At 48.2% G+C, this 27524-nt stretch overlaps 2 protein-coding genes across 2 annotated transcripts in view; both read right to left on the bottom strand.

Moving 5' to 3' along the window:
• smad4.2.L (SMAD family member 4, gene 2 L homeolog) overlaps positions 1 to 10291 on the bottom strand; it is a 34418-nt gene extending 24127 nt beyond the window's left edge. Inside the window, 1 exon segment of the mRNA NM_001090918.1 lies at positions 9950 to 10291. The gene's annotated coding sequence lies outside the window, so the exon portion shown is untranslated.
• Positions 10292 to 17250: 6959 nt separating this feature from the next.
• Positions 17251 to 26981, bottom strand: chtop.L (chromatin target of PRMT1 L homeolog). The gene is made up of 6 exons (XM_018231732.2): positions 26720 to 26981; positions 25700 to 25781; positions 23265 to 23415; positions 18203 to 18386; positions 17980 to 18123; positions 17251 to 17761 (listed from the first exon to the last, which is right to left on the bottom strand). The coding sequence occupies exons 1-6, from the start codon at positions 26964 to 26966 to the stop codon at positions 17565 to 17567; spliced, it is 1005 nt and encodes a 334-aa protein (XP_018087221.1). The 5' UTR covers positions 26967 to 26981; the 3' UTR covers positions 17251 to 17564.
• Between the last annotated feature and the right edge of the window lie 543 nt (positions 26982 to 27524).

Genomic DNA, 27524 nt, shown 5'->3' with positions numbered 1-27524 from the left:
GAAGGTCAGAGAGCAGAGAGAGATCACAGGGAGGGTCAGAGAGCAGAGAGAGATGACAGTGAGGGTCAGAGAGCAGAGAGAGATGACAGTGAGGGTCAGAGAGCAGAGAGAGATGACAGGGAGGGTCAGAGAGCAGAGAGATGACAGGGAGGGTCAGAGAGGAGAGAGAGATGACAGGGAGGGTCAGAGAGCACAGAGATGACAGGGAGGGTCAGAGAGATGACAGTGAGGATCAGAGAGCAGAGAGATGACAGGGAGGGTCAGAGAGGAGAGAGAGATGACAGGGAGGGTCAGAGAGCACAGAGATGACAGGGAGGGTCAGAGAGATGACAGTGAGGGTCAGAGAGCAGAGAGATGACAGGGAGGGTCAGAGAGCAGAGAGAGATGACAGGGAGGGTCAGAGAGAGATGACAGTGAGGGTCAGAAGAGCAGAGAGATGACAGGGAGGGTCCAGAGAGCAGAGAGAGATGACAGTGAGGGTCAGAGAGCAGAGAGATGACAGGGAGGGTCAGAGAGCAGAGAGAGATGACAGGGAGGGTCAGAGAGCAGAGAGATGACAGTGAGGGTCAGAGAGCAGAGAGAGATGACAGGGAGGGTCAGAGAGCAGAGAGAGATGACAGTGAGGGTCAGAGAGCAGAGAGATGACAGGGAGGGTCAGAGAGCAGAGAGAAATGACAGGGAGGGTCAGAGAGCAGAGAGATGACAGGGAGGGTCAGAGAGCAGAGAGATGACAGGGAGGGTCAGAGAGCAGAGAGAGATGACAGGGAGGGTCAGAGAGCAGAGAGAGATGACAGGGAGGGTCAGAGAGCACAGAGATGACAGGGAGGGTCAGAGAGCACAGAGATGACAGGGAGGGTCAGAGAGCAGAGAGATGACAGGGAGGGTCAGAGAGCAGAGAGAGATGACAGGGAGGGTCAGAGAGAGATGACAGGGAGGGTCAGAGAGAGATGACAGGGAGGGTCAGAGAGAGATGACAGGGAGGGTCAGAGAGATGACAGTGAGGATCAGAGAGCAGAGAGATGACAGGGAGGGTCAGAGAGGAGAGAGAGATGACAGGGAGGGTCAGAGAGCACAGAGATGACAGGGAGGGTCAGAGAGATGACAGTGAGGGTCAGAGAGCAGAGAGATGACAGGGAGGGTCAGAGAGCAGAGAGAGATGACAGGAGGGTCAGAGAGAGATGACAGTGAGGGTCAGAGAGCAGAGAGATGACAGGGAGGGTCAGAGAGCAGAGAGAGATGACAGTGAGGGTCAGAGAGGCAGAGAGATGACAGGGAGGGTCAGAGAGCAGAGAGAGATGACAGGGAGGGTCAGAGAGCAGAGAGATGACAGGGAGGGTCAGAGAGCAGAGAGATGACAGTGAGGGTCAGAGAGCAGAGAGAGATGACAGGGAGGGTCAGAGAGCAGAGAGAGATGACAGTGAGGGTCAGAGAGCAGAGAGATGACAGGGAGGGTCAGAGAGCAGAGAGAAATGACAGGGAGGGTCAGAGAGCAGAGAGATGACAGGGAGGGTCAGAGAGCAGAGAGATGACAGGGAGGGTCAGAGAGCAGAGAGAGATGACAGGGAGGGTCAGAGAGCAGAGAGAGATGACAGGGAGGGTCAGAGAGCACAGAGATGACAGGGAGGGTCAGAGAGCACAGAGATGACAGGGAGGGTCAGAGAGCAGAGAGATGACAGGGAGGGTCAGAGAGCAGAGAGAGATGACAGGGAGGGTCAGAGAGAGATGACAGGGAGGGTCAGAGAGAGATGACAGGGAGGGTCAGAGAGAGATGACAGGGAGGGTCAGAGAGAGATGACAGGGAGGGTCAGAGAGAGATGACAGTGAGGGTCAGAGAGCAGAGAGATGACAGGGAGGGTCAGCGAGCAGAGAGAGATTACAGGGAGGGTCAGAGAGCAGAGAGAGATGACAGTGAGGGTCAGAGAGCAGAGAGAGATGACAGGGAGGGTCAGAGAGCAGAGAGATGACAGGGAGGGTCAGAGAGCAGAGAGAGATGACAGGGAGGGTCAGAGAGCAGAGAGATGACAGGGAGGGTCAGAGAGCAGAGAGAGATGACAGTGAGGGTCAGAGAGCAGAGAGAGATGACAGGGAAGGTCAGAGAGAGATGACAGGGAGGGTCAGAGAGCAGAGAGAGATGACAGTGAGGGTCAGAGAGCAGAGAGAGATGACAGGGAGGGTCAGAGAGCAGAGAGAGATGACAGGGAGGGTCAGAGAGCAGAGAGATATGACAGGGAGGGTCAGAGAGCAGAGAGATGACAGGGAGGGTCAGAGAGCAGAGAGATGACAGGGAGGGTCAGACAGTAGAGAGATGACAGGGAGGGTCAGAGAGAGATGACAGGGAGGGTCAGAGAGCAGAGAGATGACAGGGAGGGTCAGAGAGGAGAGAGAGATGACAGGGAGGGTCAGAGAGCACAGAGATGATAGGGAGGGTCAGAGAGATGACAGTGAGGGTCAGAGAGCAGAGAGATGACAGGGAGGGTCAGAGAGCAGAGAGATGACAGGGAGGGTCAGAGAGAGATGACAGGGAGGGTCAGAGAGAGATGACAGTGAGGGTCAGAGAGCAGAGAGATGACAGGGAGGGTCAGAGAGCAGAGAGAGATGACAGTGAGGGTCAGAGAGCAGAGAGAGATGTCAGTGAGGGTCAGAGAGCAGAGAGATGACAGGGAGGGTCAGAGAGCAGAGAGATGACAGGGAGGGTCAGAGAGCAGAGAGATGACAGGGAGGGTCAGAGAGCAGAGAGAGATGACAGTGAGGGTCAGAGAGCAGAGAGAGATGTCAGGGAAGGTCAGAGAGCAGAGAGAGATCACAGGGAGGGTCAGAGAGCAGAGAGAGATGACAGTGAGGGTCAGAGAGCAGAGAGAGATGACAGGGAGGGTCAGAGAGCAGAGAGAGATGACAGGGAGGGTCAGAGAGCAGAGAGAGATGACAGGGAGGGTCAGAGAGCAGAGAGATGACAGGGAGGGTCAGAGAGCAGAGAGATGACAGGGAGGGTCAGACAGTAGAGAGATGACAGGGAGGGTCAGAGAGAGATGACAGGGAGGGTCAGAGAGCAGAGAGATAACAGGGAGGGTCAGAGAGGAGAGAGAGATGACAGGGAGGGTCAGAGAGCACAGAGATGATAGGGAGGGTCAGAGAGATGACAGTGAGGGTCAGAGAGCAGAGAGATGACAGGGAGGGTCAGAGAGCAGAGAGATGACAGGGAGGGTCAGAGAGAGATGACAGGGAGGGTCAGAGAGAGATGACAGGGAGGGTCAGAGAGAGATGACAGGGAGGGTCAGAGAGAGTCAGAGAGCAGAGAGAGATGACAGTGAGGGTCAGAGAGCAGAGAGAGATGACAGTGAGGGTCAGAGAGCAGAGAGATGACAGGGAGGGTCAGAGAGCAGAGAGACGACAGGGAGGGTCAGAGAGCAGAGAGAGATGACAGGGAGGGTCAGAGAGCAGAGAGATGACAGGGAGGGTCAGAGAGCAGAGAGAGATGACAGGGAGGGTCAGAGAGCAGAGAGAGATGACAGGGAGGGTCAGAGAGCAGAGAGAGATGACAGGGAGGGTCAGAGAGCACAGAGATGACAGGGAGGGTCAGAGAGCACAGAGATGACAGGGAGGGTCAGAGAGCACAGAGATGACAGGGAGGGTCAGAGAGCACAGAGATGACAGGGAGGGTCAGAGAGCACAGAGATGACAGGGAGGGTCAGAGAGCACAGAGATGACAGGGAGGGTCAGAGAGATAACAGTGAGGGTCAGAGAGCCGAGAGCAGAGAGAGATGACAGTGAGGGTCAGAGAGCAGAGAGAGATGTCAGGGAAGGTCAGAGAGCAGAGAGAGATCACAGGGAGGGTCAGAGAGCAGAGAGAGATGACAGTGAGGGTCAGGAGAGGCAGAGAGAGATGACAGGGAGGGTCAGAGAGCAGAGAGAGATGACAGGGAGGGTCAGAGAGCAGAGAGAGATGACAGGGAGGGTCAGAGAGCAGAGAGATGACAGGGAGGGTCAGAGAGCAGAGAGATGACAGGGAGGGTCAGACAGTAGAGAGATGACAGGGAGGGTCAGAGAGAGATGACAGGGAGGGTCAGAGAGCAGAGAGATAACAGGGAGGGTCAGAGAGGAGAGAGAGATGACAGGGAGGGTCAGAGAGCACAGAGATGATAGGGAGGGTCAGAGAGATGACAGTGAGGGTCAGAGAGCAGAGAGATGACAGGGAGGGTCAGAGAGCAGAGAGATGACAGGGAGGGTCAGAGAGAGATGACAGGGAGGGTCAGAGAGAGATGACAGGGAGGGTCAGAGAGCAGAGAGAGATGACAGGGAGGGTCAGAGAGAGATGACAGGGAGGGTCAGAGAGCAGAGAGAGATGACAGTGAGGGTCAGAGAGCAGAGAGAGATGACAGTGAGGGTCAGAGAGCAGAGAGATGACAGGGAGGGTCAGAGAGCAGAGAGACGACATGGAGGGTCAGAGAGCAGAGAGAGATGACAGGGAGGGTCAGAGAGCAGAGAGATGACAGGGAGGGTCAGAGAGCAGAGAGAGATTACAGGGAGGGTCAGAGAGCAGAGAGAGATGACAGGGAGGGTCAGAGAGCAGAGAGAGATGACAGGGAGGGTCAGAGAGCAGAGAGAGATGACAGGGAGGGTCAGAGAGCAGAGAGAGATGACAGGGAGGGTCAGAGAGCACAGAGATGACAGGGAGGGTCAGAGAGCACAGAGATGACAGGGAGGGTCAGAGAGCACAGAGATGACAGGGAGGGTCAGAGAGCACAGAGATGACAGGGAGGGTCAGAGAGCACAGAGATGACAGGGAGGGTCAGAGAGATAACAGTGAGGGTCAGAGAGCAGAGAGCAGAGAGAGATGACAGTGAGGGTCAGAGAGCACAGAGATGACAGTGAGGGTCAGAGAGCACAGAGATGACAGGGAGGGTCAGAGAGGAGAGAGAGATGACAGGGAGGGTCAGAGAGCACAGAGATGATAGGGAGGGTCAGAGAGAGATGACAGGGAGGGTCAGAGAGAGATGACAGTGAGGGTCAGAGAGCAGAGAGATGACAGGGAGGGTCAGAGAGCAGAGAGATGACAGGGAGGGTCAGAGAGCAGAGAGAGATGACAGGGAGGGTCAGAGAGCAGAGAGATGACAGGGAGGGTCAGAGAGCAGAGAGATGACAGGGAGGGTCAGAGAGAGATGACAGGGAGGGTCAGAGAGAGATGACAGTGAGGGTCAGAGAGCAGAGAGATGACAGGGAGGGTCAGAGAGCAGAGAGAGATGTCAGGGAAGGTCAGAGAGCAGAGAGAGATCACAGGGAGGGTCAGAGAGCAGAGAGAGATGACAGTGAGGGTCAGAGAGCAGAGAGAGATGACAGGGAGGGTCAGAGAGCAGAGAGAGATGACAGGGAGGGTCAGAGAGCAGAGAGAGATGACAGGGAGGGTCAGAGAGCAGAGAGATGACAGGGAGGGTCAGAGAGCAGAGAGATGACAGGGAGGGTCAGACAGTAGAGAGATGACAGGGAGGGTCAGAGAGAGATGACAGGGAGGGTCAGAGAGCAGAGAGATAACAGGGAGGGTCAGAGAGGAGAGAGAGATGACAGGGAGGGTCAGAGAGCACAGAGATGATAGGGAGGGTCAGAGAGATGACAGTGAGGGTCAGAGAGCAGAGAGATGACAGGGAGGGTCAGAGAGCAGAGAGATGACAGGGAGGGTCAGAGAGAGATGACAGGGAGGGTCAGAGAGAGATGACAGGGAGGGTCAGAGAGCAGAGAGAGATGACAGGGAGGGTCAGAGAGAGATGACAGGGAGGGTCAGAGAGCAGAGAGAGATGACAGTGAGGGTCAGAGAGCAGAGAGAGATGACAGTGAGGGTCAGAGAGCAGAGAGATGACAGGGAGGGTCAGAGAGCAGAGAGACGACATGGAGGGTCAGAGAGCAGAGAGAGATGACAGGGAGGGTCAGAGAGCAGAGAGATGACAGGGAGGGTCAGAGAGCAGAGAGAGATTACAGGGAGGGTCAGAGAGCAGAGAGAGATGACAGGGAGGGTCAGAGAGCAGAGAGAGATGACAGGGAGGGTCAGAGAGCAGAGAGAGATGACAGGGAGGGTCAGAGAGCAGAGAGAGATGACAGGGAGGGTCAGAGAGCACAGAGATGACAGGGAGGGTCAGAGAGCACAGAGATGACAGGGAGGGTCAGAGAGCACAGAGATGACAGGGAGGGTCAGAGAGCACAGAGATGACAGGGAGGGTCAGAGAGCAGAGAGATGACAGGGAGGGTCAGAGAGATAACAGTGAGGGTCAGAGAGCAGAGAGCAGAGAGAGATGACAGTGAGGGTCAGAGAGCACAGAGATGACAGTGAGGGTCAGAGAGCACAGAGATGACAGGGAGGGTCAGAGAGGAGAGAGAGATGACAGGGAGGGTCAGAGAGCACAGAGATGATAGGGAGGGTCAGAGAGAGATGACAGGGAGGGTCAGAGAGAGATGACAGTGAGGGTCAGAGAGCAGAGAGATGACAGGGAGGGTCAGAGAGCAGAGAGATGACAGGGAGGGTCAGAGAGCAGAGAGAGATGACAGGGAGGGTCAGAGAGCAGAGAGATGACAGGGAGGGTCAGAGAGCAGAGAGATGACAGGGAGGGTCAGAGAGAGATGACAGGGAGGGTCAGAGAGAGATGACAGTGAGGGTCAGAGAGCAGAGAGATGACAGGGAGGGTCAGAGAGCAGAGAGAGATGACAGTGAGGGTAAGAGAGCAGAGAGATGACAGGGAGGGTCAGAGAGCAGAGAGAGATGACAGGGAGGGTCAGAGAGCAGAGAGATGACAGGGAGGGTCAGAGAGAGATGACAGGGAGGGTCAGAGAGAGATGACAGGGAGGGTCAGAGAGAGATGACAGTGAGGGTCAGAGAGCAGAGAGATGACAGGGAGGGTCAGAGAGCAGAGAGAGATGACAGTGAGGGTCAGAGAGCAGAGAGATGACAGGGAGGGTCAGAGAGCAGAGAGATGACAGGGAGGGTCAGAGAGCACAGAGATGACAGGGAGGGTCAGAGAGCAGAGAGATGACAGGGAGGGTCAGAGAGCAGAGAGAGATGACAGTGAGGGTCAGAGAGCAGAGAGAGATGACAGGGAGGGTCAGAGAGCAGAGAGAGATGACAGGGAGGGTCAGAGAGCAGAGAGAGATGACAGTGAGGGTCAGAGAGCAGAGAGAGATGACAGGGAGGGTCAGAGAGCAGAGAGAGATGACAGGGAGGGTCAGAGAGCAGAGAGAGATGACAGGGAGGGTCAGAGAGCAGAGAGATGACAGGGAGGGTCAGAGAGCAGAGAGATGACAGGGAGGGTCAGACAGTAGAGAGATGACAGGGAGGGTCAGAGAGAGATGACAGGGAGGGTCAGAGAGCAGAGAGATGACAGGGAGGGTCAGAGAGAGATGACAGGGAGGGTCAGAGAGAGATGACAGGGAGGGTCAGAGAGAGATGACAGTGAGGGTCAGAGAGCAGAGAGATGACAGGGAGGGTCAGAGAGCAGAGAGAGATGACAGTGAGGGTCAGAGAGCAGAGAGAGATGACAGTGAGGGTCAGAGAGCAGAGAGATGACAGGGAGGGTCAGAGAGCAGAGAGATGACAGGGAGGGTCAGAGAGCACAGAGATGACAGGGAGGGTCAGAGAGCAGAGAGATGACAGGGAGGGTCAGAGAGCAGAGAGAGATGACAGTGAGGGTCAGAGAGCAGAGAGAGATGACAGGGAGGGTCAGAGAGCAGAGAGAGATGACAGGGAGGGTCAGAGAGCAGAGAGATGACAGGGAGGGTCAGAGAGAGATGACAGGGAGGGTCAGAGAGAGATGACAGGGAGGGTCAGAGAGAGATGACAGGGAGGGTCAGAGAGAGATGACAGGGAGGGTCAGAGAGCAGAGAGATGACAGGGAGGGTCAGAGAGCAGAGAGAGATGACAGTGAGGGTCAGAGAGCAGAGAGAGATGACAGTGAGGGTCAGAGAGCAGAGAGATGACAGGGAGGGTCAGAGAGCAGAGAGATGACAGGGAGGGTCAGAGAGCAGAGAGATGACAGGGAGGGTCAGACAGTAGAGAGATGACAGGGAGGGTCAGAGAGAGATGACAGGGAGGGTCAGAGAGCAGAGAGATGACAGGGAGGGTCAGAGAGGAGAGAGAGATGACAGGGAGGGTCAGAGAGCACAGAGATGATAGGGAGGGTCAGAGAGATGACAGTGAGGGTCAGAGAGCAGAGAGATGACAGGGAGGGTCAGAGAGCAGAGAGAGATGACAGGGAGGGTCAGAGAGCAGAGAGATGACAGGGAGGGTCAGAGAGAGATGACAGGGAGGGTCAGAGAGAGATGACAGTGAGGGTCAGAGAGCAGAGAGAGATGACAGGGAGGGTCAGAGAGCAGAGAGAGATGACAGTCAGGGTCAGAGAGATGACAGGGAGGGTCAGAGAGCAGAGAGAGATGACAGTGAGGGTCAGAGAGATGACAGGGAGGGTCAGAGAGCAGAGAGAGATGACAGGGAGGGTCAGAGAGCAGAGAGATGACAGGGAGGGTCAGAGAGATGACAGGGAGGTCAGAGAGAGATGACAGTGAGGTCAGAGAGATGACAGGGAGGGTCAGAGAGCAGAGAGAGATGACAGTGAGGGTCAGAGAGATGACAGGGAGGGTCAGAGAGCAGAGAGAGATGACAGTGAGGGTCAGAGAGCAGAGAGAGATGACAGGGAGGGTCAGAGAGCAGAGAGAGATGACAGGGAGGGTCAGAGAGCAGAGAGATGACAGGGAGGGTCAGAGAGAGATGACAGGGAGGGTCAGAGAGAGATGACAGGGAGGGTCAGAGAGAGATGACAGGGAGGGTCAGAGAGAGATGACAGTGAGGTCAGAGAGCAGAGAGATGACAGGGAAGGGTCAGAGAGCAGAGAGAGATGACAGTGAGGGTCAGAGAGCAGAGAGAGGATGACAGTGAGGGTCAGAGAGCAGAGAGATGACAGGGAGGGTCAGAGAGCAGAGAGATGACAGGGAGGGTCAGAGAGCAGAGAGATGACAGGGAGGGTCAGACAGTAGAGAGATGACAGGGAGGGTCAGAGAGAGATGACAGGGAGGGTCAGAGAGCAGAGAGATGACAGGGAGGGTCAGAGAGGAGAGAGAGATGACAGGGAGGGTCAGAGAGCACAGAGATGATAGGGAGGGTCAGAGAGATGACAGTGAGGGTCAGAGAGCAGAGAGATGACAGGGAGGGTCAGAGAGCAGAGAGAGATGACAGGGAGGGTCAGAGAGCAGAGAGATGACAGGGAGGGTCAGAGAGAGATGACAGGGAGGGTCAGAGAGAGATGACAGTGAGGGTCAGAGAGCAGAGAGAGATGACAGGGAGGGTCAGAGAGCAGAGAGAGATGACAGGGAGGGTCAGAGAGCAGAGAGAGATGACAGGGAGGGTCAGAGAGCAGAGAGATGACAGGGAGGGTCAGAGAGATGACAGGGAGGGTCAGAGAGAGATGACAGTGAGGGTCAGAGAGATGACAGGGAGGGTCAGAGAGCAGAGAGAGATGACAGTGAGGGTCAGAGAGATGACAGGGAGGGTCAGAGAGCAGAGAGAGATGACAGGGAGGGTCAGAGAGAGATGACAGGGAGGGTCAGAGAGATGACAGGGAGGGTCAGAGAGAGATGACAGGGAGGGTCAGAGAGAGATGACAGGGAGGGTCAGAGAGATGACAGGGAGGGTCAGAGAGAGATGACAGGGAGGGTCAGAGAGATGACAGGGAGGGTCAGAGAGCAGAGAGAGATGACAGGGAGGGTCAGAGAGAGATGACAGGGAGGGTCAGAGAGATGACAGGGAGGGTCAGAGAGAGATGACAGGGAGGGTCAGAGAGATGACAGGGAGGGTCAGAGAGAGATGACAGGGAGGGTCAGAGAGAGATGACAGGGAGGGTCAGAGAGTTATGAGAGGAGGAGTAATGAGACAGTAGATGGAGCAGTAGGTAAGTGGTACCAGAGTGTATCAGTTACTCACGTGTTTGGCAGCTCCTCTCACTCAGTCTCTATCAGGAGGAGCCATTACTGCTCAGTCAGAACTGTCCCTACCAACCTACAAGTACAGGAAGTGTCTCCTATTCCCCCAGTGCTCTCCCTCATTCCTATTATGTCTCTATGGGCCCCACTGTCTCCATCTCACTCTCCTCTCACTCTCCTCTCACTCTATCCCACTCCCTGATATCCTACTCCCTCATTCTCTCACTGCCCAAGTCTCTTCTCCCTCATACACAATCCCTGACTGTCTCCCTCTCACTCTATCCCAGTCCCCTGACTGTCTCTTCTCTCTCTCTTTCCCTCACACTCTCTCCCCGCCCCTGACTCCTCCCACACCAGTTGCCTGTGCTGCTTTATAACAATAAGTGAAACCGGGCCTCGATTTAGGCGCTTTCCTGGAGTCGTCAGCCAATCAGGGCATGACTTCCTTAGTTGTCTCCGCCCTCAGCCAATGGCAAAGCTCGTAGCTTGTGGCGAAGTTTGTGTGTGACGCGCGGTGATTTGTTTACTTTGGCTGCGCTGTGAGGAGACATTACTGACTCGCTCCTCGCCCTGACACAAGCGGGGCCCGTTACTGCCTCATATTCCCATAGCGGCGGGTGGAGCGAAAGCGATTCGTTCCTATCCAGGCACAGCCGGTGTGACCCTCATACACACACAGCGCTGTATATTCTCACACTTCTAATTAACTATTCACCTCACTACGTTTTGGAAATAGAAAGTTGTCGTGTGGCGAATTGTTTGACCACGCCTCTTTCTGTGGCCACACCCCCTAATTACCATATTCCTGTTCCAACATTTGGCGGCTTCTGAAAGTTTTGCTAATGAAGGTGAGTTGCCCTTTAAGCTGTGAGTCTAAGTTCTCCCAAGAGACCTCCTTATCTTAAATTGTTACAATTACTTATTTGCTTCTCTCTAAAATTATCTTAGGGCAGAGATGGACGAGAAGATTCTGGGAGATTTAGTTGCCCGGCAACAAACCGCCTCTTCTTCGGTCGACTAATCTCCCCACACAACGTAAATCGCCGAGCGCTTCGTTCTCCAAAGTGGCCAGAAGTTTCCTCGTCAGGTGTCTTTGGAAAACAAAGCGATCCAAGTCCAGATTTAGATTCTAGACGGCGAAGAAACGGCGATTTGTCACCGGAGACTAAATCTTCCCGAATCTGAGCGAGTGTCTCTGCCCTTAGTTGCACCTGCTGTGGCCGTTCTGAGCTCTCTGCCAAAAGCCAATTAAGTTAGAAACTTTGTATCTTTTTCTGGCTGTTCAGTGCAGACAAAGTCGGGACTTTTCAGTACAAACAAGGGACTGTCCCTATGAAAGTGGGACAGTTGGGGGGGTAAGGATTTACTGTATATGTACTCACTTTTGCTTGACGGTTCAGGGAAATGTAAACAACCAAAATGATTTAGAAAAAAAAAAAAGAGTAGCAGTAAAACCCTTGTTTAATGATGAGATTTAATTAGAGCTAAATATAAAGTGCTTAGTACTAATCTATGATCACTTGCAACAACTTCCAATCAATTCTGTGCCTGCGCGCCATTCATTAATAATGGGTCCGAAAATGAATTGTATCGGTGTATACTCAATGAATTAAGCACTTTATATTTATCTCTAATCAAGTCTGATAATAAAGGAAGAGTGCGGTTTTTACTGCTACTCTTTTTTTTCTAAATAATATTGGTATGGCGTGTCACCTAAGCTCCCAATACATGCTGGCACATTCTGAGCAACTTTTCAGTTGGTCTTGATTCTTTATTTTATTTTTTTGAAAGTTTTTGAATTATTTGCCTTCTTCTTCTGACTCTTTTTGGCTTTCAAACGGGGGTCACTGACCTCATCTTAAAGCTCTGTAAGGCTACAAATGTATTGTTATTGCTACTTTGTATTCCTCATCTTTTGATTCAGGCCTCTCCTATTCATATTCCAGTCTCTTGTTCACATCAGTGCATGGTTGCTAGGGGAATTTGGTTCCTAGCAACCGGATTGCTGAAGCCAACTGGAGAGCTGTACCCCCAGTGGGAATGAGGAATGGATATTACCCAGAATTGCATTCATTGGATTTTTGGGTGGTGTTCTCCTATTACTCTGCCCCCTTGTGGTGAAGCCGAGTGCTACAATCTGCTACTAAACTAATGCCGGTCTATTCCCTTGTCTTTCATGCTGAGACTATGCAGCAGCAGCAACTTGATGATCGATGCTGAATGAGCATGCAAAGGATTGTGGGAATGAAAGAGCCGATTTCTGCTACATTATTTCCAAACTCAGAACCGCCAGTGACTAGAGAGGGGCAGATATTGTTCTCAATAGCAACTATCTCCAACTAAAGAAATCTGGCACGGCTCAAATGTATATCCATATACCTCCCGTTTAATAACTTCTGTCTATAGGAAAAGCATCTGGGACCAAATCCCTTACAGTCAGTGTATCTCTATTCTATACTGACAACTGTGAAACCAGTTCAATGGCCACACTGGCCCCAAGCTTAGAGACTTTCTTGCAGTTGGAGCAGGCAAATCACTTCCATAAAGAAAACAACCTTACATTAGCTTTTTAAGGATATTTTAGAAGTCTACCTACAATTATTTCACAATTAGCCTATTTTCAGCCCACAACTGACCATATCATTTGGGGTCACTGACCCTCTGCTAGCAAAGACCACACCAACAGTCAATTTTATTTCTATTGCTTGTCTTTCTTTTCAGGCTCTCTAACACTGTAACCTCCAAACAGCTGCCTGTGTAATTAAAGGGATACTGTCATGGGAATAAAACATTTTTTCAAAATGAATCAGTTAATAGTGCTGATCCAGCAGAATTCTGCACTGAAATCCATTTCTCAAAAAAGCAAACAGATTTTTTTATATTCAATTTTGAAATCTGACATGGGGCTAGACATATTGTCAATTTCCCAGCTGCCCCAAGTCATGTGACTTGTGCTCTAATAAACATCAATCACTCTTTACTGCAAGTTGGAGCAGCACTATTAACTGATGCGTTTTGAAAAAAAACGTTTTCCAATGACAGGATCCATTTAAGCCCTAGCAAACACATTGTAGATGAAATTCCAAGAGTTAAAAATATAATTACAAAATAAGTAATTGCAAACGGTCTTAGAATAGTGCCGTCTTCATCATCCCATGTGTTAATTGTAAAATAAACTTTCCCTTTAATACACAGCATAGTGTTTTCTGTCTCACCACCGGAGGGCACTGTTTTATTTTGTCAATGTTAGGGTTCTTCCTTCTCCTTTGGAGGCAGGACAGAAGATTGTTGGTCCCGCCCCTTGTATATAGGCCTGGCTCCACCTCCTCACCTCCATTCTTTTGTCCTGCCTCGGAGGTGAAGGAAAGTTTCAGTAATTCTTCAGGCACTTGTTCTTTATTTTATAGGGCGAACGTCTGACACTCCTAATCCAGATAACCGGCCATACTGTGGCAATGGTCTATCCTGCCTTAAGGAGGCCATAGACGTAACAATTACAATCTTTCTTGGAAAAGATGTTTCTAATTAAGATCATTTGTTTCATTACACACGTATAGAAACAATAGAATTCTACCTGTATCTGTATTCAGCACTAACAATGGCCGACGTTTGGGTGCTTTCAAGGCCACCCGATCAAGAAAGGTGAAAGCTTAACCACTGACCTTTTTGTAAAAGCTACAGCTAAAAATACTATATTACACTAGGACTCTTTTCACCCATTACAGACACGTAAATCTTTGCCTAAATCCGTCTGGGACGACTCAAGACTGTCTGAACAGTTAGATAGCATGGAGGATAAAGTCATCCAGAGAGGGTATCAAAGACCCCTTCTTAAGAAACAACGGGCTGAAATAGAACAGAAAAGAGAGGATTCTCAATTTCCAGTTAGGGAAAAGTCAAAACGTATCCCCTTTGTCTCACAGTATACTACTCTCAGCCAAGATGTGGCAAAAATAATATGGAGACCCTGGCGATTATTGAAAGATGGGTTATCAGAAATACAATGTCTTATAAAAAGAACAAAACTATAGGTTCTATACTGGTAAGATCTGATGTGGGAGGACAGGATAAGAAGCAACATCTGTTACCTCCGAGGAAAAACAGATTATTCCCGTGTTTATCAGGTAACAGCTGTTGAAACTGCTCAAAAGGAGATACCATCTACCAACCACATAAAGGTAACCCCATCAAAATCAAAGGATATTACACCTGTATGTCTACGTTTGTAGTCTATCCTATTAAATGCCCCTGTGGCCTCATATATGTGGGACAGACCACTAGGATGCCTAAAGCTGGCCATAGATGTTGAGATTTTTAAAAGATCTGATAGTCATCGTGAGACCACGATCTTCTCAGAACGATCGTACGAATTGTCCATCAACTAAAAATATCAATTTGGCAGGAAAGCAAAGGGGAGCTGCCTGCTTGGCCCTGCAAACAGATACATTGTACTGGGACCGACAAAGGTTTTTTGACCTGGCCGATCAATTTCCGGACAGATGAAAAATCCGAAAAATTGTAAGATGATCGTTCGAATCCCACTAACCGCACAATAATTTCGAAGGATTGGTCAGACTTCCCTAAAATCGGTCGTTCGGCAAGAAGAATCGTCGCGTCTATGGGGAGCTTTAGGAGAGAATCAGGGAACACAAGTCAGCCATTAAGCGTAAAAAATTAGGCCATTTCGGCACATTATACCGAGAAAGGCCATGGGGTGCAATTGAAACTTCAAGTAATTGACCATGTCCCTTTATTTCGCAGAGGAGGCGATAGAACTAAAGATCTTATTTTAAAAAAAAAAAAAAAAAAAAAAGCTAGGTGGATTCATACCTTAGAAACATTGGAACCCCATGGCCTAAATCGAGAATATGATTTACACCCGATTTTTACATATATCTAGGTGAAAATACCAGGTTGTTTTTAATTTTTGTATATTCTATTTTATCTTCTTCAGATTGATCTGTGGGATTATCATAACATACCAGATTCAACAAGATTTAGTGACCGAGTGAATAATAGGACTTTAAATGCAGCTAAAGAAAGATAAGCGATACATTTTGTTTTATCTATTGTGGAACTGTTGGGAGAATTTATACAATGTAGCCATTAACCAGGATATTACATTACCGTCCTTTTGCCGCACCTGAGTGAGGGAACCTCTTACACACACTAGATGGTGTCTATTTAAAAAGATCATCAGTGCACCAATGCTCCAACAGCTGGTTTGTCTCCTACGCTGTTACACATAAAGGGCAAGCCATATCAAAAAGAACAATTGCCCCCTGGTTGGTAGAGAGTATAAACATTGCCCATGACTACCAACAAAAGCCCAGATCATTTTCAGTAAAGGCAGAGAGCACAACCTGAGCAATCCAGAATATGGCAATGGCAGAGCAGATCGGCAGAGCAGCCACCTGGGCCTCAGCAAATACTTTCATAAAGTTTTACAAGTTAAACGTTTTTGCTTCACAACCAGCTGTGTTTGGCCAGAAAGTTCTTCAGGCTGCCATAGAAAAGCATGCACACTATGCTACGCATCCTAGGGTCATACACACCCTGATAGGACAGCTTTTGGACATCCCCAACTTCTGCACTGCCAAGAGGACAACGAGAGAATTGGAGATTTTGGACTCACTGGAAAATCCTTCTCATAGGCCCAAACTGTCAGTACAGCATGTCCCACAAGGGAAGGGACCAGGATACAATCTTCTGTTCTGCATCCAGAGCTGAAGGATGACAAAACCCCAACATCTGCACCGACAGTTGTGGCCTACGAGAAAAGATTTTCCGGCGAGTCCAAAATCCCCTTATTGTGTCACCCAGTCACAATACCCCCTCAGTGCATTTCACCCATTGGCCTTGACCATCATGCCACTTTGTATATAGAGAAGTCATCGTTAAAGGGGACCTGTCACCCAGACATAAAAATCTGTATAAGAAGTCCTTTTAAATTAAACATTATATCCAAATTCTTTATTTATTAAAGCATTCAAAGCTGTTGTAAATGCATTTAAAATCTCTGCCGTTAATCAAATATTGTCTGTCCCTCCTCTATGCCTTAGGCAATTACTTTCACTTTCCATTCAGCACTTACTAGCTGTCACTGCTCTCCCCACATTCTCTTCACCATTTAGTAGCCAGGACATGGGGATGGACATCAGGTCCCCCATTCTGGTGCACAAACAAGATTCTGAGATGATACAAGACTTGTCTTAATAACAGTGTCCACAAAATGGCTCCTGCCTGCTTGTTATAATTATGAATTCCCAGACTGAAGGAAACAAGATTCAAATAAATTATACAGTGTAAATAAAGTTCATTTTGCATGATGCACATGATAAAATAGGATTTGGAACACTTTTGGGTGACTGGTCCCCTTACAATTATTTCTAGTATAATTTAGAGTGATATGACAATTTGCAATTGGTTTTCATTTATTATTTGTGGTTTGAGCTATTTAGCTTTTTATTCAGCAGCTCTCGAGTTTGTTATACCAGCCATCTGGTGGCCAGGGTCCAAATTCCCCTAGCAACCATGCACTGATTTGAATAAGAGACTGGAATGAATAGGAGAGGCCAGAATAGAAAGCAGCAATAACAAGACATTTGTAGCCTTACAGACCATGCATTTTTTTTTAGATGGGGTCAGTGAAAATAGTTCAAAAACTTAAGAATTTAACATATCTAGAATATAAAAGAATAAAAACTAAACCCAACTGAAAAGTTGGCCATTCTAGAACATGCTAAAAAAAAAAAAAGGGGATGGTTCATCTTCAAGTTCACTTGGAATAACTTTCTCTGCAGTTCACTTGTAATTAGGGATGCACCGAATCCACTATTTTGGATCGGCCGAACCCTTTGCAAAAAATTTGTCCGAAAACATTTTTAAATTCCTTGTTTTGTGACAAATAGTCACGCGGTTTCCCTCCCCGCCTCTAATTTGCAAGTTAGGATGCAGATTCGGTTTGGCTGGGCAGAAGGATTCGTTTGAATCCTGCCGAAAAAGGCCGAATCCCGGATTCGGTGCATCCCTACTTGTAATAACATTCTCTGCTTATGAGAAGGTTCCCACCCCGAGGGGCACAAGTTCAGTGAACGGTGCATGGGCTCTCAGAAAGGAAGCTAGCGTCTAGATATTTCTGTACAACACCCCAAATGGAAAGCCGATTTGGGAGTTGCCATCTAGCCTGCCCTCCTGACATACAAGGTTATAGCTCATGCCACCATGTAAACTGGGCTGGACTTTTAATGGACCCTAAAAAGGGTCTGAATATACACTGAACATAAAACCCACAGAAAAGACTTTTACAAACGCACAAAACTTTATAAGTGGTATACAAGTGCAGCAGCAGCATACCAAGGGGCAACGTAAACTTTGCACAAAATGACGGCAAATAGAACCTAAGGACTGGGCACAGAGCTGTGAGAACCTTTAGTGTGCCAGCTGTTGAAAGCTGACCTGTTGCTCGCCTCTGTACATTCAATGGTTAATAAAATTGAGAAAAAAAAAAAAAGTATGAAAATGTAACAGGAACAATAAAACCAGGGGGCGGTACCAAAAGGAGACGTGGCACAGGCGTGTGCATGCTGGTAACAGTCTATTCCTTATAAAAACATTCAGTCGTTGGACTCGGGGTCTGCCTGGGCCATGTAGGCGTCCAGCTCGGCATCCAGGTGCCCCTTAGTTTTAGACATGTAGGCATCAAGTTGGTTATCCAGCTGCTCCTTTGTTATAACTGGGCGGGTCAAACCCCTTCCTCTCCCTCGTCCTCTGCCTCTTCCAAAGCCTCTTCCTCTGGTCATTCCCCCGCGACCTGCACAGGGACAGGAGTGAGGGTCACAAATGTGCCACAGTAATCAATGCCAGGCAGCAGTTGTAAAGGTTAATAAGAATGGGAAGATTAAAAGGTGCAAGCAGTCCTACTTATGCACCAATCACTGTCAATATAGGCAATGGGGTATCCAGTATATAGTAAGGAGTATCACAAGGTCCACGTACTGCATAGGTTCAGAATCACATTCTAGTACTTACCTCTTGCACCCATTCCTCCTCTTCCACCCATTCCTCCTCGGCCCATGGCCCCTCTCATCATTCCCCTGCCAGGACCCCCTCGGCCCCTCATCCCTCTCCTCAGTCCCATTCTGGCTACTCCACCTCGACCTCGGAGGTTCTGCCCTGAGGGAGAAGACACAAGTCAGGATAAAATGTTCAGTAAGCAGACAATGTGTTAGGGTGCAGGGAAGCCAGCACTAACCCCTCATCGCCATGGATCCCCTGGCCATTCCTCTACCCCCACGACCAATGCGCATCATCCCTCTCTGTGCTCCGCGTAGTCCCATTCCGGCTCCTCTCATTCCTATGGCTCCACGCATAAAGCCTCCCATCGGCCTTCCTAGCCTGGCCTGGATATTGCTCTTACCGAGACGCTGCTTTAGGCTCTAGCGAGAGAAAAGGGTCAGTGTTAGGCACTAAAATTCATTGATACATGCTGTATCCACAGGGTCAGTGTATCTAAAGAGGCAAGTGAATGGCATGGAGCTTTCCCGTCAATAATACAGTGGCATTATACGGACATGCAATTACAAGGATAACTAAGCCCTAAAAATGAATGTGGCTAAAAATGGCCTATTTTATACAGTGAACTTATTGCAGGAGGCTAAAGTTTGAGCTTGTCAATAGCAGCAATGATCCAGGACTTCAAACTTGTCACAGGGGGTCACCATCTTGGAAAGTGTCTGTGACACTCACATGCTCAGTGGGCTCTGATTGGCTGTTGAGAAGCTAAGCTTAGGGCTCGTCACTAATTATCCAGCAGAAAATGAGTTTCCCTGGCTGTAATATAAGCTGATGCTACAGGTTTGCTGATTATTCAATTCTGATGCTAATTGCACTGGTTTCTGTGCTGCCATGTAGTAATTATGTGTATTAATTACTAATCAGCCTTATATTGTGACATTTCTATTCTGTGTACTGTATATTGTGAGTGGCTCCCTAAGCTCAGTAAGTGACAGCAGCACAGAGCATGTGAATCAGTGAATCAGCAGAAAAGAAGATGGGGAGCTACTGGGGCATCTTTGGAGACACATCTACTGCTAAAGGGCTGTGGTTGTCTTGGGCTGGTACAGAAGCACAAAACAAGGAGCAATTTATAGAATTAAACACCTCACTGGCTGAGTATGTAGGTCCAGCCTCACTCACCATTAAACAGATAATCACATTACACACATGCCATTAGATACTGGTACATACTATACAAGCCCTGTATACTGGCACTGCTGAAATGCAATCAATTCAACCTTCATGGCCAAATATATTTACATATCTCCTTCAGGCTTCAGGTTACAGATATATAGAAACATTGGGGTGTCACCCTGCTATAGTTCCAGGGGTACCCAGGGTACAAATAAGCACTCACCCCAAATCTCCCCCTAACTGACCTTCAGACTGGGCCCCCTTAGCGCATAACAAGGTTACAGATGTATAGAAACATTGGGGTGACGCCCTGCTATAGTTCCAGGGGTACCCAGGGTACAAATAAGCACTCACCCCAAATCTCCCCCTAACTGACCTTCAGACTGGGCCCCCTTAGCTCATAACAAGGTTACAGATGTATAGAAACATTGGGGTGTCACCCTGCTATAGTTCCAGGGGTACCCAGGGTACAAATAAGCACTCACCCCAAATCTCCCCCTAACTGACCTTCAGAGTGGGCCCCCTTAGCTCATAACAAGGTTACAGATATATAGAAACATTGGGGTGTCACCCTGCTATAGTTCCTGGGGTACCCAGGGTACAAATAAACACTCACCCCAAATCTCCCCCTAACTGACCTTCAGAGTGGGCCCCCTTAGCTCATAACAAGGTTACAGATATATAAAAACATTGGGGTGTCACCCTGCTATAGTTCCAGGGGTACCCAGGGCACAAATAAACACTCGCCCATTCCACTTAAAAATGTGAGCTGAATTTTAACGTTCTATTCTTTGCCACTTATTTAATTAGTCAGCACTATCTTTGGATGTGGAGTTTGGAAACAGGGCAGGTATAACATGTGAGTAATGAGTATGACAAGCTGTGTGAGTAGGTTTATGAATGTTTGGGCTAGTACCACAAGCAGAGACCTAATCACCCATCTCCATAAGGAGAGTACTAGTAAGTAGAGGCAATACAAAGCCTTGAATAGCACAGGCTTTAGGACAAACCTCGCTATAGAGATCAGCCTCTTACACTTATACCAGGAGTCTCACGATACAGGTCAAAGCATTTAAAGGTGGAACGATTTTATATTCACTTCAGCATACTGAAATGAGAAACTTTCTAAACACAATCAATTAAATATTCTGTAATGTTTTTGAAATAATCAAGTTTATCTTCACTATTCCTCTCTCAGCATCTGTTTCTCTTCATTCTCTCTTCATGCAGCAGTTGGGTGTCAGATATTCACTGACAGTTAGATCCAATATATCTTATAGGGGGGCTCCTTTTGCCTAGCAGATGTATTAGAGGTCACTCTATTAAACTCACCAGACATCATGTCTCTCTACATGCAGGATTTGTGCAAAAGGCAGTTATTTTGTTTGTACTGGAATCAGTTATTTGAGTGACCTCTAATACATCTGCTAGGAAAGGAGCCCCCCTATAAGATATATTGGATCTAACTGTCAGTGAATATCTGACACCCAACTGCTGCATGAAGACAGAATGAAGAGAAACAGATGCTGAGAGAGGAATAGTGAACATAAACTTGATTTAGAAACAATGCAGAATATTTTGATTGTATATAGAATGTTTCTTACTTCAGTATGAGGAAGCTTATATTAAATGTTAATTTTCTCGATAGTTCCCCTTTAAGCAGGATACCCCCCAAATGAAAATGCAACCATAGAAGTGAGGAGCCTATCCCCCAGGTGCAGCAGCCATAAAGAAAGGATTTGCCATATACAATAGGAAACAGACATTTGTCTTTGTTCTTCCCATTGGGATACAATTAAGCCTTGCCTGGATTCCACTGCTTTAAAGGAGAAGGAAAGTCTTTTTGCACTTGGGGAGTCCTGCAGCGGTTCAGGTTTTCCACAATATAAACGGGCACCCTGCGGAATGAGGGGAGGATTTTCAGGTGCAGGTAATATACGCGGGTCTATGGGTCGGATTGCGGGTCTCATCTAAATTTCTTATCTTATGTGTTATTGTCTATATTTTACTCCTTTTCCAAAAGTGGTTTGTCCCGCCCACTTTTGAGGTCACTTCCGGTTTGCAGCACCATCACTTCCTGTTTGATGGAGGTTGGCGGGTTGCGGATAAGCCAGTTGCGGCTCTGGTCTTAGAATTTGGTTCTGCGCAGAACTCTACTTGGGGGTGCCAAATGTAAGGCACCCCAAGTGATTGCAATTACTTACCTGAAACCCCGGGGTAGATGCTCCCATCAGCAGAAAACTGCAGCGGCTCGGGGTTATACCAGTCAGCACCACAGAGTCATCCTCTTCCGTCTTCCTCATTCTTCAAAATTGCGCAGTAGAACAAAATAGCGACTTTTTAGTTAAAGTTCAGCTTTACACTCTAATGTGCAGCCACAAGAAGAAAAAAAAAACACAGAATAGGACCGCTTCGTGCTCCTCACTGGTATAACCCCGGGGTTTCAGGTAAGTAAATACAATCACTTGGGGGTGCCTAACATTTGGCAACCCTAAGTGCAAAAACACTTTCCTTCTCTTTTAAGTCACCAGATAATACAAGACCCCCTCAGAAAGTTATTGGCCATTAACAGCTAGTCAACCCCCCACAGCTTGTTGTCAGGCCCCAGCATAAGGTTGAGACCATTATATGTTGGTTAGCAAGGTGGGCTTGTTGGAGTATCTAGGGGAGCACCCAGGCATTCTCCACAGTTAACTTCCTTCATGCTGGACCCCCTAATACAGTCTCAGGTCACCCGGGTAGGCAGAGGCCATATGCAGCAACTGATATAAGCCAACTTGCCATGGCTGTTTCTTTTATAAGCCAATAGCAGCACAAGCCCAGAGCCGGGGGCTAGCTTACTGTAAGTGCACACGTAATTAATAAGTGTGAGGAAGAGGATACCTCAAACAATATCATGTGTAACACAACGAGTGGGTGGATTCACTATGGGCATCTGAAAGGAGGGATTAAGCCATCTCATGTGATGAGTAGCTAAATAATTAACGCAGTTGCTTAAAGGGATACTGTCATGGGAAAAATGGTTGTTTTCAATACGCATCAGTTAATAGTTCTGCTCCAGCAGAATTGTGCAATGAAATCCATTTCTCAAAAGAGCAAAAACAGATTTTTTTAGATTTCATTTTATCTGACATGGGGCTACATATGGTCAGTTTCCCAGCTGCCACCAGTCATGTGACTTGTGCTCTGATAAACTTCAGTCACTCTTTACTGCTGTACTGCAAGTTGGAGTGATATTTACCCCCTCCCTTTCCCCCCAGCAGCCTAACAACAGAACAATGGGAAGGTAACCAGATAGCAGCTCCCTAACAAGATAACAGCTGCCTGGTAGATCTAAGAACAGCACTCAATAGTAAAATCCAAGTCCCACTGAGACACATTCAGTCACATTGAGAAGGAGAAACAGTAGCCTGCCAGAAAGCAGTTCCATCCTAAAGATGCACCTACACACCAATATTACAACTAAATACACTTGCTGGTTCAGGAATGACATTTTATATTGTACAGGGAATTATTTGCAGTTTAAACAGTGTCATTTAGAAATAAAAACCACATCATAACAGAATCCCTTTAAAGTGGTCCTGTCAACTTCACATAAAAAGCTGCAAATTAAACAAGGAACACATTTTTCTTTAAAAATTTCAAACCTGTTATAAAGTTGTTTAAACATCTGAGCTGTCAATCAAATATCTGCCTCAGGCATAGAGGTGGGGCAGTCAATTGCTTTCACTTTCCATTCAGCAATTCCCACATGTCACTGCTCTCGTCACCTTTCCCCTTCCCTCCTCACACTCTATTATTGTGTAGGGCACTGCACATGGGCATTAGGTCCCCCTTTCTGGTGCATATACAAGATTTTGGGGCGATACACAACTTGTCTTAATAACAGTGTCCACAAAATGGCCCCTGCAGGCTTGCTGTGATTGTGTAATTCTCACTGAAGCAAACATTTAAATAATAAATTTAGTGTAAGTAAAGTTAATTTTGCGCAACATGATAGAAAAGAATTTGTATTTATTAGGGTGACAGGTCCCCTTAAAGCTGGACACGAGAGACAGGCCTATGTAATATATGTGTTTAGCCCACATCCCATGATGCACAGCTCCCAGCATGGAGACTCTCACCTGTTTGAGCTTGAGGGCCGCCTGCACAGACGGTCTGTTCTCCATCTGCTGAGCAAGTCTTCTGTTCCTAGCACTGGCCGTGTGCTGCTGCTGCAAGCTGGCGCGGATATTCACCGGCATCGGCTGTTTATTCTTCAGCATGTTAGTAAAGCTTCAAGGTCGAACAGAAATTGGGGGGAGGATTTAATACGTTTTCAAAAGACACTAATCCGTACCTCAATGCCCCACCACAGGGGGATCTAGATGCCACCAACTTTGGGGGGGTTATTTGTTGGTACATATGCCTCCACCATTTCCACAGTACAAATAGAAACCCTAATAATCAGGGGCAGGGAGAGAAGTGCAGAGAAGCAGAGGGGGAAAGAGATCAGAGAAAGGAGTAGGTGGGTGTTAGCAACAGAAGACATGGAAGAGCATGGTATACAATATGTATATACAGTAGAGCCCCTATGGTATACATTATGTATATACAGTAGAGCCCCCATTTTATGTTTTTCAGGGGACCAGGGAAAAAAATTATGTAAAATCCAGGGAAATGTGTTAAAGGGGTTGTTCACCTTCCAAACACTTATTTTCAGTTCAGTTTTACGATTGTTCCCCAGAAATAAAGACTTTATTTCAATCACTTTCCATTTTTTTTTTTTTACAGTTTTTCCCAAAATCGAATGTCGGGGTCTCTGGTGCAGAATCTGAACAGTTACAATTTTGCAACATTTAATTGATCCATTTCTCAGCAGCATCTCTGGAGTATTAGTAACTATTGTATCAAGTCTAACAGCTGCCTGTAATGAAACCCAGAGATTCTGCTCAGCAGGGACAAACATAACAAATGTATCAACTAAATGTATCAATTTAGATCAGTTTACAGGGTCGGCGACCCCCACCCCTCCCAGAGCTGCTTTAGAAGTTGAAAAATGACACTTTACACTTCCAAAATTAGAAAAACTGACATGTAGAAAATAATTGGATTAAGTCTTTATTTCTGGTGAACTGTCTGAAACCAACTGAAGGTGTGAAGGTGAACAACCCCTTTAAAGTAACTTTTTCTTCAAGTACTGAAAGGATATAAGCACAGGACTAAGTTTTACTTTGAGATACAATATTTACTGTGTTAATAACAAGCAAGGGTAAGGTCACACTGGGCGATTTGGGGAGATTGCATGGTATTCCGAAGTCGCCTCGCGAGGAAACTTTGGAATACGAAGCGACACGTGTCCCATGCCGCAGGTGGTTTTTTCATATTAGCCGGCGCAAGACAGCAGTAAGGCATTTGGGGAGATTGGCCGCCACAAAGACAAGGCGATTAGTCAACTAAATCTCCCCAAATCGCCCAGTGTGCCCTTACCCGTAATGTTACACTATGGGGGGCATGTGTCAGTCACATACACAACATAAAGCTGATTGGTGCAGGACTGTAGAAGGGGCAGACTCATTGCAATTGACCATTTATAGGCAAAATATACATCTGGTCGGTATTTTACCTTTATTTCACAAATAAAAATGTTCATAGAGGGGAAGAAAAAAAAAAAGCAGTTTTTGGAACATCAGGACCAAATTTTGATGTAAAATCCGGGAAAACGTTACTTAGAATTAGGGAAATGCACCCATTGGAATTATAAACTGGTGGGACCACAAATAAAAAATGTAAAATGCGGGAAAACTTAAAATAAGGGGACTTAGAAATCGAGGGTTCACTATATAAACGGGATGCATCTGGGAACCAAGCACTGGCTCCCTAGAACTGAATGTGCAGCTTCACTAGGACACCCCAATATCTACACTGGTACAATGGGCAGCTGAAAAGCAAAGGTTCCAGCGAGATTCCTACCAGGCATAATGGGCAGTGATTTTATTAGCAACTGCGCCAGCTCATACATTATTGATAAAAAAGCGGAAAGGAAAATAAATGGGACTGCGGCAAGATGGGAGCAGTAGAGGAAGAACAGAAAGCCACGTGAAGTCGGGTGAATAATCCCCCACACAAGAACTCAGAGAGAGAAGAAACAGAGGGGTGGAATGAGCAAAGCATTGCCTCTTACAAGACCCTGGAACAAGAGCCTTGGGGCAGGGAAGAGAGACCCCCGCATCATGTCTCTTACAGGAGTGACCACACGCAGGCGTCACCCTCGGACACGGCAGCGGGCGTTAATGCAGCACAGGTAACATGCTACCAGGCTGCGGCGGGAATTGGGATTCATGTAATACGAGTGGAAGAGAAGGGAGTGAGGCCTCTATTGCTGGTGTATCACATTGCCTGTTTATACTTTACCAACTGCTACGGACAATCTCCTCTCACACAAGCCCTTGTTCTACAGTTGCCATGGCAACAGGCGCCCACTTTGTATGGGGGGGGTTGGGCACAGGGCAAATAATGCCCTTGTGAGAGTTACATTTCATATGATACCAGCTCAGGCTGTAGGGGGGGGCTTCCTCACCGCTCATTCAGGGAAAACTTTGTGGTACTCTTTAGCACAACTTTAGATGCAGACGGGGCGGCCATCTTGAAGTCTGGCGAACCTGCAAGGGACACGGCAAAGGATTAGTCACTTTATTTTTATTCCAGAAAGGGAAAGTATCACCAGAGGTAATGACCCAACCAACAGCTTGGCACCAGCCTCAAAATATACCTCATACAGAGACAAACCAGCATTATAGTCCTCACTATTATCATCAGCCTCCTGACCCCTCACTATATCAGCCCATCAGCCTCCTGACCCCTCACTATATCAGCCCATCAGCCTCCTGACCCCTCACTATATCACCCTCCTGACCCCTCACTATATCAGCCTCCTGACCCCTCACTATATCACCCCATCAGCCTCCTGACCCCTCACTATATCAGCCCATCAGCCTCCTGACCCCTCACTATATCACCCTCCTGACCCCTCACTATATCAGCCTCCTGACCCCTCACTATATCACCCCATCAGCCTCCTGACCCCTCACTATATCAGCCCATCAGCCTCCTGACCCCTCACTATATCAGCCTCCTGACCCCTCACTATATCAGCCTCCTGACCCCTCACTATATCAGCCCATCAGCCTCCTGACCCCTCACTATATCACCCCATCAGCCTCCTGACCCCTCACTATATCACCCCATCAGCCTCCTGACCCCTCACTATATCAGCCTCCTGACCCCTCACTATATCAGCCCATCAGCCTCCTGACCCCTCACTATATCACCCTCCTGACCCCTCACTATATCACCCTCCTGACCCCTCACTATATCAGCCCATCAGCCTCCTGACCCCTCACTCTAACACTTGTAGAAAGAGAACAACACCCCTCAACCCTCACACAAGGCCTTTAGTTTCCTTCCCCCAGTCACATCCCCTCAGGCCCATAAACCCCACCCCCAGACAAATCCTCCTCACACATTCCTACACCACCGAGCGCCCCACAAACATTCTATTTGTGCCCCTCACAAACGCTCAGTCCCCTCATTCACTTACCGAGCGACTCTGGAGTCTTGAACGCGTTTGGGCTTCCCCCGATAAAAGCAGGACGGCTGCGGTACCGTGAACTGTCCTCTTCCCCGCCTATCTCACTACACCCGAGTCTCAGCATAAAATGGCGACTATTCCTGACCCTACGCCGGCAAAATGGAAGCGGCTTTAATGCGTCAAGCCACGTATCTCGGTTTCCACGCCCCTTCCAGTGGATGGTTACTATGGATACCTGCCCGGGGCGGGTTGCCATCTTGGGAAGGGAAATGAGCTAGAAATCAATGCAAAGCTCGCCGCCATCTTGGTTTAGGCAGAGACCCACAATCTTATAAATATAACATTCATGTTTAGCGGTAACTCGGCTTGTTGTTAGTGTATTTGTACAACAGTCTCACATTCTGACAGACAATGGTGTGAATAAAGCCAGACACTGACAGGGGCACATCCAGGTAGAGCTTAGTTTTACCTCAGGAACCAACAATACTGAGCTTTAAGCCCTGGCCTAGGGCCTGCCTCAATGACTACTTATTACATCAGGTCAGCTCTGCATTGACTATCAAAAGAGGCCCTGGCAGTTCAGTTACACTGAGTCCCACACTCCACCAGCCAATTAAACGACTCAGTCTCTATGGAGCTTTCCCAGCAATGACAACAGAAGAGATGTGGGAGGAGAAGAGCTCAGCACAAGACTAGAACTTACACAGTTTGGTAAATACACAATGGAGATCTCATCCCACCAAAGACAGACACACAGATCTGCAGGGGTGATGGGTTTGCAGGGAAGCAAGTAAGGAGTAATGAATCCCTCTCC

Source organism: Xenopus laevis, chromosome 8L (genome assembly GCF_017654675.1).
Source record: "Xenopus laevis strain J_2021 chromosome 8L, Xenopus_laevis_v10.1, whole genome shotgun sequence".
NCBI classification, from domain to species: domain Eukaryota; kingdom Metazoa; phylum Chordata; class Amphibia; order Anura; family Pipidae; genus Xenopus; species Xenopus laevis.
Note: the sequence above shows the minus strand (reverse complement) of the source record. Positions and strands in the feature narration are given on the sequence as shown.